The following is a 12552-nucleotide window of genomic DNA, read 5'->3' as shown; positions in this document are numbered from 1 at the left end:
TACATATTTATGTAATTTACAAATTTACTAAATCTGCAAGATCCGACAGGCTGCTGCGGATCACCTCCTCCAAAGTTGAATTCGTTGATGCAGTATTTGGTTTATCGCTCGTGGTAGCGTCTAGCGGTGGTGGTACCATCGGTTGCTCTTGAACGTTGTTACCCAAATTGTAATAACACCCATAGGTGCTCTTTTCTAAATCCACATACGAACTTTGTGGTGTATATTCTACATTTATTTCCTGTTGATATTGCATTTGACTTTCGTATTGTGGTTGTGCATTGTACATCGGATGATTGTACATTTGATATGAATATTGATCTGGCAATGGATGTTGTGTTGACGTTCCTTGATCAATGTAGTAAACCGATTTCTCAGGAGCGTATGGCTGTTGGCTGCCATACTGGTGATAATTGAACATGCAAGGTGCTCTTGTTTGTGGTTGTATAATGGTTGCGGCGGCGTTACTCGGATACGTGTGCGTAATATTATTCATCGCTAAGTTTTCAACATTCCAATTGGCGGTCAATGCAGCAGTGTCAGTCTTTTTGGCAGAAGCAGCTTTCACATTCACAGATTTGATGTTTTGTCCAGATTTCAAAATCTGATCCTTCTTATATTTCATCCTGCGATTTTGGAACCAGATTTTGATCTGTCTTTCTGTCAAGGAAAGCGCTGTTGCCATTTCAATACGTCGTGGACGACACAAGTAACGAAGACGGCTAAATTCTTTCTCCAGCTGAACTAATTGCGCACTGGTGTATGCTGTCCGGGAACGTTTAGTCAATTTTTTTTGTGGTTCTGAAATTAAAAATGTATCTTTTATTTAATGAATATATCTGAGAAGGTTTATTAAAAATTATAGTTAGGGAAATTAGAGTTTTCGGAATTTATAAGAATAGGAATTCATAGTAAAATTGTTCTGATTTAGAAGATTTTATATTTCTAATTTCTATATGATAAAAATATAATTTTCGCCTGGAAATAGCTTGGAATTTATAAAAATAAGTTGACTATTTCTTTCAGAAGAAATTTTTCTTTCAAACCGACTATTTTATTTAGCATTATACCTACACATTCAACATGTGTTACGACCGTTCGCGGAGAGACGCGATCGCGCGGAAACGCGTCAGCGAGAGGCGTGTAAACTCTCGCTATGATTCTCATAGTCAGTCGTTTCCCTGTTTCGATTAGGATAACAGAAGTAGTCTGAGTGATTGTAACACTGAATTAACAGGGTTAATATACGCTTCTACTTTTAACAATATCTAAAATTATAATTAACACGTTACAAATGATTTAACGATCATACAACTAGTTTCTTTTATAATTCCACTCGACTTTATCATATTTCTCGACGTATTCGTTTGACTAAGCGACCTAGATTTTATTTCTCTGAACCTCTCGATGCATTCGGTTTGAATCCTCAAATCATACTGACTGCCCTTCGATTTTGTCCTTTGTCTTCTCTTGGAGACGACCCCCACCACGCTCGGGTCTCGCAACTGTTCGTGCCTATCACGTATGCCATCTTTTTTGCGTAGGTAAACTAACGGACCGAAGGCGAATCGATGTTTTCTAGAACTCTCTGCTCGACAACTATGTGTTTATCGCTATTTTGTGTATATCTCGCCGGTCATGTAAGACGATCTCTCTGCGAGAGTGTAGTAGCAAGGGAGACGGTTAGGAACACGGCCGGTTAGTAAGCCTCGGGGCATAACATGTACAACATATACAATATACATTCGCGATTATAGCACGTTGAAAATATTGTGTAAATATAAAATTATAAGAAATTGTATAAGTTTTAAGTGAAAGTTTTATAATCGTAAGCCGATTATCTTTTTAACAAAGACTTTATGGTTTCAACGAATTGTTTACACAAGATTCTTTGAACGTGTAATTTGGACGGGATAGAAATATAATTTCCTTGTAGAAACAGGAATCGTCTGGAGAATGCGAATGGAGAAGGTATCAAGGGTCGCTCAGTGGGAAACTCGTCAGCTCACGAGGTGGCTATGTTCCTGCTGTGCGACTCAAAGGCTCAACACTGAAGCCGTATTATTGGATTAAATGGTCCTGGCGTGAATTTACAAGCAAATACGATTCGTCAATGACACAGATGAAACAAAGAGAACCGCCTAGTCGTCGAGGTCGCGAGGCTCGCACGCGACAATTTGTCGATCGATGATTGATAAACGACGTTGCCTGACGCAACCTGACTCTGCCAGGAAAGCCGTGAAAAATAGAAATAATCGATTGTGCTATAAAAGTGTGCTGTAAAATTGAAACTATTCGAAAAATGATCGTCTTCCATTTAATTCATAGTTATTATAGATATAGTATATTTATGATTTTCGCTCTCTTTTTTTTTTCTTTTTACTGTTCGAATTCTTTGTTGTTTCTCACGATTGAATTAAAAGTTGTTTGAAAATTATGTGGATCCAGGTAACACTTTCTGTACCTGTAGAAGAGTCGAACGCTCTATCGGAGACTTCAATGAAAGAAAAGAAATAGAATTCCTTATTTTCCTGTGTAACTGAACGAGAACAATGGATAGAAATTGGTATATAATTAAACACGTGTGCAAGTTTCAATATTTTATCTTCGTCTAGTGATACGTCAACAGCCTATTGCGACATGCGATGCGAACTACGTGTTCTTTAGGTATTTCTGGGCATATCAATGCCCCGAGGGGAAGAAACATTCGAGTAACATTGGAGGAAACGTTATCGCGGAAAATGGACGCCAGATTTTCACGTTCTGATCGATCTACGAAGGTAGAAACACGCTCGATCGTGAAACTCGTGACGAAAATGATAAAGACGTTATCTGTCTATCGACCTCGTTGATAAGCTAATTTCGTCAAAATTCCTGAAACTTAGAAACGATAAGGAAATATTCGAAAAAGAAATCATCCTCTGATTTAAATATGACTAGACAAATTTTCTTAAGGGAAGAAAAGATTTTTGACATAAAAATTTGTCGAAATGAAGAATTTTCAATGAAGCAGAAAACTATGATATCGAGATAATTAAGGTGTATTTTCGCAACCAATAAACGTGTCACCACTGACCCAAGGATAGCAGTCCATCATCTGGTGACTCTGTTTTATGTAAACCTATGTAGAGCATCGACGAGCAAGCGGGACGAGAGCGCCGTTTTATAATCCCTCGAGACTAAAGTCTCCTAAATGGGCAGCTCGTTAATCAAACTTGATTCAATAATGTCTACAGGAACGTCTATTTGCTGTAGAATCTGTGACAGCGTCGGACGTTCTTGTTTAACGTTGCTGTGTAATTTTACCTATCAAATAAAAACGTTCGCGTGTTTTCTTTTCCTTTGTAATCGGCTTATTTTAAACGTGCGTTAATTTTACCTACTTTCCATCTACTAACTAAGAAAATGTACTATTTTAAATGCTTCGTTAAATGTGCACTAGTAGATATATAAATATTTAAAGTGAACAGGATTGATAAAATAAAAGTAAACAATTTTCAATAAACTTTCTTTTATGTGGATATTATACTATTTTAAGAAACGTTAGATCTAAAAATCTAAATATTATATATTACATACAAAATGGATAATTTTTTAATCAAATTTTCTGTTAGATAAAAATTCTCCAGATATCTTTAACAATTCAGTATAAAAATGATTTACTCTTCTTAATTCGTTGATCTGAACGAAAATCTATACTACACTCTTCTGTTTCGTAAAGAATTGTAAAGAATTAATTTGAATTTATAAGAATATGAAGTAAAAATAATACTTTTAAATCAGAAAAATTTCAAGGATCAACTAAACGTTACTCAACCATCCGAAAGAAACTAAATTCCATAAAAATAAATAAATATCAAGATAAATACCTTGTACTGATGGCGGATTCGTTCCTGCTACAGTAGGGACCTGCTCCTGCTGCGTTGTTGCCTGTATCTCCTGCATTGTTGGCTGTGTCTCCTGCATTGTTGCCTGTATCTGCTGCGTTGTTGGCTGTGTCTGCTGCATTGTTGCCTGTATCTGCTGCGTTGTTGGCTGTGTCTGATGCATTCTTGCCTGTATCTGCTGCATTCTTGCCTGTATCTGCTGCATTGTTGGCTGTGTCTGCTGCATTGTTGCCTGTATCTGCTGCGTTGTTGACTGTGTCTGCTGCATTGTTGCCTGTATCTGCTGCGTTGTTGGCTGTCTCTGCTGCATTGTTGTTGCCTGTATATGCTGCGTTGTTACTTGTATCTGATGCGTTGTTGCTTGTTTCTGCTGCAAGTATTTCCTTTGTTCGCCATTTATCCACATCAGGTTTCTGAACCCGTTCATCTCCCACAAATTTTGCTCGTAATAGCCCGTAGTCAAGCCATTCTGGTATGTACACATAGCGTAGTTATCGTTAGTGCAGCTGGATGCGGACGAAATGGGCGAAGATCCGATGCTCATCGATGACGGAGATGAGTTGTTGGCCATGTTGTTCTGCGATGGATAATTGTTCATCTGTCCGTTGTTCATGTCTTCAAAATGAAAACTGTTTTTCGAGTTAGTTCACTTGTAACGTTCACTAGGTAAAGCGATAGGTTGGATGTTTCAGAGGCTACTGAGTATGTACGTAGCATTTCTTGCCAATTTATAGTTTGTACTGCTCATTGGGCCCGACCAATCAGAACCATCGATTTTCAAAGATAGTAAACCCTTTTGTCTTCTGGGGGCTGTCATTGATGGCTCCACCTACTACAATCGGGGCCTGAGGGCATAAAGTGGTCACAGTTTATGATTTCCCAGGCCACAGGTTACACTGAACTTTTCACTAATCCTCCTGTTACTGATTCGTTCAGGAAAGTAGACCATAAACTTGTGCGTTCTTGGTACAATTTCCATTACTTTTCATAAATAACATCTTGCACTGAATCTTGGAATTTCTTTTTTATATCTTGTATCATTTCTCGCACATCTGATCGTCCATTCGATTCAATTGTTTTCTTTTTTCAATAAATATTGTTTTCTTCGAAAACTATTTTTATAAATAAATTTTGTAGGGGAAGTTGACGTTGTTTTCGTATTTCCTTCATTTTCCACTCGAATAATTTTTGTCTCATCTTACAATAATTTTAAACGATTTTTCTATCAACTTCTTCAATTCAGTCTTCAAGATTAGACAAATCACGAGCTGATATATTATGAGTAACGCGTTTGGCGCTCTATTCCAGAATTTTGAACAAGACTGTCTCTCAGATATTCTGTTATATATGAGCATTGACCGGGCAGTATGACCGATTCACAAATACAATTCAATGAAGAGGTATCTTGTATACAGCTACGTTCGAGTATTGTATAATTCGACCTCCTTAAAAATGTCAAATAATTTTGTTTAAATGTTGTACGTTATTACATTTAAATAAAATTGAAATATCGTGTAGCTTTATGAAAATTTTAAATGATTTTGTTTAAGTCTTCAATATAGAATATATAATGTATAATTTCTGCATCCATAATAATCTACCGACTCAAATATCTACATTTATTATTTTTCTATGGAAATGACATTTTTCCAATTTCTCTATTATCTTACATTTTTCCAATTAAAAGTCACATGGTGGAAAAACAAATTTTGTGCATTTCAAGCGTCCACCGATTATCAAATACATCAAATAGTTAGGAATTCTGATTTATTTTTATTTCATGACAACTAGGAATAAATCTCAGCAGAAACGATGCGGAATCGGTTCACGGTCCAGTTTCCCAGACACCAAAGCGAGAAATTGAGCCGCGTCATTCCTCCGCTATTCCCCTTGCCCGGTTACATCCAACATCCCCTTTTTCTTTGCCACTGTATCCCTTCCCCCCTCTTCTATTTTCTCCATTCTGCCTGGTTTTCCCTTCTAACGGTATCAGCCATTCTCCTTCCGCGCTGAGAGCTGTCTGCAGGCTCGCACCATCGGTTTTCCCACCTACCCATCCCCCCTTTCTATACCACCCCGCTGGTCACTGCCTCCACCAATTCTTCCTTCTCGTCGACGAACGAACGCTCTCTTTTTTCATGTTGAATCGTTCTACGGACAAAAATCGTTGTTTGAAGTAAAAAGAATATCGTGTTCTGTTCATAGGGGGTTGAAGGGGTGAACCCAACAGAAAAACCACCGTTTGCCATTGTTTCTTCAACTGATTCCATTCTTAGAATCTAGACCGATTTTTTCTATAGAAAAATCTATAATCGTGTATTTTTCTTTTTTTTATAATGAATACACTGCAAATTTTTGTGCATTTGTGGAATATTTTCGGATTTTAAACAAATTATAGAGAATGCACATAAAATGTAAACGTATATATATATATACGTTTACATTATATATATACTTATTTTTATAAACTTATATATTCTATTTATATATTATAATTTTATATATATAAATATATATATATATATATTTAAATATTAATTATAAATATAAATTTTAATATTATAATTAAAATAATAATTTTAATATAATAATTTATTAAATTTTTATTATTTTATTGATTATTTATAAATTAATTTTTCCATTTTTTTTAAAATGGAAATTACTATATTAATAATTTTAATTAAATTAATTTATAATATAACAAATGAGATTATAATTATTTAATTTATATAATTAAAATTATAATTATTTGATTTATGTAATAAATAAGATTATAATTATTTAATTTATAAAATGAATATTATATATATAATAATATTATTGAATATATAAAGTATAATTAAAAGAAATAAGAAAAAATAAAGTTAAAATTTAAAGTAAAAATTTAAATAACTTATAAATTTAAAAAAAAATTATTTAAAATAATATTTAATGTATTTTATTAGTATTAAATATATTAATATTTAAATGATAAATAAGCAATAAATTTATAAAAATAAGTACCACCTATTTTTGGATCAATAGAATTGTCCAAGATTGAATTAGGGATTATAGATTTTGAACAATTTCTAATTGAATCAAATTTATTGAATTAACCGGTAGATTAGAAGGGGAAGGCTATAGAATAAGCAATAAATTTATAAAAATATATTATAAAAAAAAATATATATATATATTTCATATTATAATACATTGTAAAGTATGTATATAATATGTCATATATTACACGATATATGCTTAAAGCATAATAGTCTTCCCAATATGAATCCACTTAAATGATAAATAAAACAACTTTCTATTGAGTTCTAGTTGGAAAAACATGAATTTTCAGCAACATTACTTTGTCTGTTAGTGAAAGGAGCTATCCTCAATATCATAATTGTTACCTACATTTTACAGACCCTTCTGCTGAGGTAGCAGCCATATATACCGTTGGTTTTTACTGTTGAGATTGGTCGGACTGGGTTTAGGAGAATCTATTGTAATAAGGACCGTTGCCTATTCAAACCTCATATTTTATTGCTTGTGTAGCAAGGTGGAATGATGGGTACAGTGAAACTAGTAGGCTAAATGCCTAAAACATAGGAATGCTACTTGCCATAAATAACCTCATACTTTACCAATGCTAGCAGTCATGAAATTTAAAATTAGTTTTTGGCAGTTTGAAAATTTACACCATGGATTAAAATATTGATTACAATTATTTTCATATTTGTTAATACATTCTATCAAAAAGTTAAATGCACTTTCTTTTCCCACTGATTTCGAGCCTTTTGAAAATTATTTCAGTAACTCGAAGATAAAGAATTTTCGAAAAAATTGAAGTTCTTCAAAAGGTTTAATACCTGAATAGATATGGTCGTAAATATCGTTGTATTCAATGGCGCATGACACTTTAAGGTTTTTTCACAGCCACTTTGTAGGTTAGTTAGAGGCTGAATTTAAGCAAGACCCGGTAAATGAATATGTCAACAAGACGGCTAAATTAGAGCAAAAAATTGGCTAAAATTAGAGCAAAGGCAGTACTTCTGTCCTTTTACATCCGCTTTCCTCAAATCCTTTTCATAAATCTTAAAAATACGTTGCTTGGTACAAAATCAATGCAGAAATCTAAATACAATTGGCAGGCGATTTTAACATTTAAGAAAACTGACCTTTTGAAAGATTAGCTGGAAAGCAGTCAGATTTTATGCAACGCTGGTTAATCCAAAACGTTGGAATTTTCCATTCAGTTGCACCGACAAATCGGAAGTTGGGATAAACGCGACTGGAAAAGTCAAAAGGCTTTTCGTCGAGGACGTTAAAGGCTCATCGTCGTTGTCGTTCTACGTAAGAGGCACGAAGGACGTAAACGCCTTATCAAGACGGCGCTCTAATCCCTCGTTGGATCGCGCTTGTCTGCCATGGCAGTCGTCGTAGACCGTCCCGGTAATTTATGGCGTTTTAACTTCCCCTCCGCGGCACAGATTAGTATGGAAAATCCTTCGTGTCGATCGGTCTGCGATTACGCCAGCCTCGATTTACGGTGAAATGTAGGCTAATATTGGCCCACTTCTGTCCCGCGTGCAGCCTAGCGTCGAGCTTGTGATCCATCGATCGATCGGTCGTCACCTTATGATTCCACAATGTTCAACTTTGATATCTTTTTACTTTGTAACGTGAATGAAAATAAGCAATGAGTAGATTGCGGAATTTTATGCAAATTAATCGTTACGGATATACCGTAGAATTTACAGAAATTTCTGCTTTTCTGAACATAATTCAAAAATTAACACCTGCGTAGAAATTTGCTTTATTCACGAGATACTATCACGAACATGTTTCCGATATTTTATATATTTTTGCATATTTCGTACGATACGTGGATTTTTGGATCTGCAAATTATTTTTATAAATACAAAGGTATCTGTTTAATTACGATGTATCTTCCGAAAGTATTATTTTCAAATAGTCTTTTGCAAGTAGTGGTAAATTGGCCAGAATTGACGTAATAAAGGTGATCGATTATTAGAAATCATATTAGCATGCAGACAGATATTCTCAAAAAGATCGGGTATTGTTAAATTTCAATATTTGCATAGAAGAAAAATAATACAGTATTAGGTGAATGATCCTGATGCAAAAATTTCTTAATACCAATAATATTCTTTTATGAAAAACTATCTTTAATTAAAACTCGAATATAGTTAGTTAATTTTCATATCGTGTTGAAAACAATTCCTGCAAGGTATTTCTTCACCAACACTACATTTATATTTACGAAATTTGACCTAACTTTAGGCAATATTATGCCTGTCTTGTTGACTTATTCATACACCGGATCTTGCTTAAATTGTAATATTCTTTTATGAAAAACTATATTTAGTTAATCTTCATATCGTGTTGAAAAAAATTCCTGCAAGGTATCTCTTCGTGCATACTATGTTTATGATTACGAAGTACTTATCGCAAGGTACTTAAGCTATCGATGGCTGCTTAAAAGATCAAGTGCGCCGCTTATACGTTTCATTTTGCTAGTGCTTAATGACAAGTAAGACAAAGAGTACGTTAAGGATGATTATTATATGACTGATACTTATCAAACTTTGTTTCCATTAGATAATTGTGCACAGGTATTCATGAAATATGGCATGGAAGATGATCCGATACTAACTATTCCAGACAGTAACCTTTTACGACCCTGATGGTAGAAACATGTTCCTTTCCATTGAGCATACCACTGACGCCATGTAAGCTTGCGTGTGTATAATGTTTCATAATTTTGAATAATCAGAAAACGTTATTATCAATAAAGAAATAGTATCTCAGCCTCGTATCATTTTTCCCTTGAATTGCAATATAATTTCATTAACAGTAATGTAATCCAAATGACTAATTTGTAATTTTGCATATGAGTTAGACAGATTTTCAAGGATACATTCGTAGGAACTTGATAGATTTTTCGTACAACAGTGAGGCAAGTTTACTTTTCTCCATTATATGTTATATATTTTTCATATAATTTTCTTTATTCTAATTGCTTTTATGCAAATGTTAGGAATCAAATTATTAGGTTATTCGGAAACTTTCTTTCGCTTTATGAGAAATAATAGACGCACAAGGATTTTTGTTTCATATTATTTTGTCGAATTTCGTACGATTCATTTCGTTATATTGAGATAAACACATTTCACAGACTTGATTTCACGTTTGTACGAAGGTACGCTGCTGTTTGCGAAAGAAAGACACTTTCCGCATAACCTAATACATCAGAGCAAATAAAGAGTTCGATGGAAAATGATCTCTAATCTGTAAAAATTATTCTAAATATTAATACGTTCGATGCTAACAAAATACATCTGTATTTACCTGTTTCCTGGAACTGCACATTTTATTCACGAGAAACGCCTTTACTTTGANGCAGCGATGATCATTCTAACGATTCTCCACTGTTTTGTTCAATCGCCCAATGGAATTTTTTGAAACACACGAGAACTACAATTACACTGGTTGTGTTAGTAGCACGATGTTACTTATTGTTACATAATCAATGACGTGGTGTAACGTATACGTGAATGCAACAAATATATTTAAATACTTTAGTATATATTCTTATAAAGACTTGAAAATTCATAACGAAATCTCTTAGAATCTAAATAATATAATCTCCATTAAAACAAAAATACTTTTAGTCTTACTACTCTTCGAATATTAAGTCGTCCGAAAAGCTTCTTTTATTTTATAAGGAAATAATGGACGCACAACATTTTTCGTTTTCTATTATTTTATCGAATTACGTATGATCCATTTTGTTCTTGTTGAGAATTTTGGATCTTAATAGCCGAAATAATGATATAGAAACACTAAATTTACACTTAGAATTTATATTAGAATAGTTATATAGTTACTTGATAAACGATTTCAGAGATATTCATCGATACATACTTGCACGCGTCATACCTTCTTCCATACCAGACTGTTAACTGAACAGTTTTCCTTTGTTTTCGAGACGTCGCGCGTCTCACATACATCCACACACTGATATTCACATACAAGTATCGCTACTACGCAGCTAACCTAGTCTAACACATAAAATTATACATATCTAGTTCTACATATATAGTTCTACCAAAATAAACATCACAGCGTTCGACAGATTAGGTTTCATGTTTGTATAAAGACACATCGTTGTAAAAGACGTGTCTGTAAAAGAAAGACCTTTCTCGGTCAACCTGATACATAAATACGCATATCGAATTACACGAAGAAAAATATTGAAAAATTAGTCGAATTCCATTGCCCTCAATTACCGCTGTAAAAAGTTACTTATTTGACAATTGAAAAAACAATAAAATTCGGAGTAAATACGTCCCTCGATAAATATTAAATCAGCGGCAATTTCGGCCAGAGGGTTGCTCCCAAATGACGGCGAATATTCCCGGCGGTCGGATTTCCAGATCGACGAGTCGTGCCTCTGCTTTTGTATAATGTAATCTAGAAGTTTGACAGGGTCTGACGGTGGATTGCCTTCAGCCAAGGCTAGTCGGGGCGACGAAAATGGGGGAAACCAGGATACGAAGAATGCTCGCGTGGTGTGAGTCGCCGCGAAATGGGGGTCAGAGCTACCGCATCAAAGGATTATCTCTGATATAGAAAAGTAATTACAACCGAATTACCATCTGCTTTATTCCAATTTTGCCACGTTCCGTTCGAATTTCTGGTTTTTAAGAACAGGTAAATTCAAAACAGCTTAATTTTATTGCAATAGTAACACCTGTTACAGCTATGTTACATTTATGTTAAATGGTCAATCTTTCATCTAACTTTATACTTGCTATAGCTCTGTTCAAATATTCGATCGTCGCTATCCAACTGGCAATCGTATGATGTCTATATCAAGAGGAACATAAATGAGGTTTAAAGAGATTTATAGAGGACTATAGAGAGGAAGTTCACATAAACAGGAGTAAGACGTGGATTTCGTTGTAAATGTGTTGCAAACGTTTGTAAATATTTGCACAAGTAAATAAATTTAACAGATCATTTTCATTGGATTTAATTCATTGAATGGATTCATTATTGGTAAAGATTATGTACACTGATATATTGCTAAAGCTTGCTTTACAAGAATTCTTACCGGAACTTCTTCCAAATCTTTTTCTATTCATATTCTAATACAATTTTATTGCTGAATATCTACGATTAATTACCTGTTAGTCAATCACTTGCCATTCAATAACTAATCAGTGAATGACAAATAACAAATAATCCATTCTTGTATAATGTATTGTACAGTACGTTCATAGCACACAGTAGAATCATTCCAACAGCAGAGCAAAAGAATTCTGTTCACGGTAAGCCACAAAGCACCTCGTCGAAAGATGTGCCTGGTCAGAGCAACCACTCAGCCCCTTTCTGTGCGGCTCGTCGTGTAACATATGCTTTTATCTAAATTAAACAGTGTCGGCGCGATTTTCATTTCCTGGTCTGAAGCTGCTGATGTTATCCGCAGGATAGCGCGTCGCGAGAGCGTTGCTAAGGGTTGGGAAAGCTCAGCCCTGCCAGTGCTCGACCAACCCTCGTGTCTCTCTCTTTCTCTCTTCGCCACCCTCTTCATCCTTCTTCCTGTTCTCCTTCGCTGTACCGCGGCTTCGTCGCCTTATACACCCGTTTCTCTATACCTATG

At 34.6% G+C, this 12552-nt stretch overlaps 1 protein-coding gene across 1 annotated transcript; it reads right to left on the bottom strand.

Moving 5' to 3' along the window:
- On the bottom strand, positions 1–10873 carry LOC122577361 (homeobox protein Hox-A3a-like). Its single transcript, XM_043748655.1, has 4 exons — positions 10812–10873; positions 10236–10315; positions 3870–6038; positions 1–801 (listed from the first exon to the last, which is right to left on the bottom strand). Exons 3-4 carry the CDS (start codon positions 4498–4500, stop codon positions 17–19), a joined length of 1416 nt encoding a protein of 471 aa, XP_043604590.1. The 5' UTR covers positions 4501–6038; positions 10236–10315; positions 10812–10873; the 3' UTR covers positions 1–16.
- Positions 10874–12552: the final 1679 nt, after the last annotated feature.

The sequence above is a fragment of the Bombus pyrosoma genome, linkage group LG18 (genome assembly GCF_014825855.1).
Source record: "Bombus pyrosoma isolate SC7728 linkage group LG18, ASM1482585v1, whole genome shotgun sequence".
Lineage (NCBI taxonomy): Eukaryota > Metazoa > Arthropoda > Insecta > Hymenoptera > Apidae > Bombus > Bombus pyrosoma.
Note: the sequence above shows the minus strand (reverse complement) of the source record. Positions and strands in the feature narration are given on the sequence as shown.

What these genes read in the sequence shown, in the direction of transcription:
- LOC122577361 (XM_043748655.1), bottom strand. Translation starts at nt 4,500, where the DNA reads ATGAACAACGGACAGATGAACAATTATCCATCGCAGAACAACATGGCC. An exon ending in GAATCCGCCATCAGTACAAG is followed by an intron (nt 802 to 3,869) that starts GTATTTATCTTG and finishes TTTTAATTTCAG; the next exon opens with AACCACAAAAAAAATTGACT.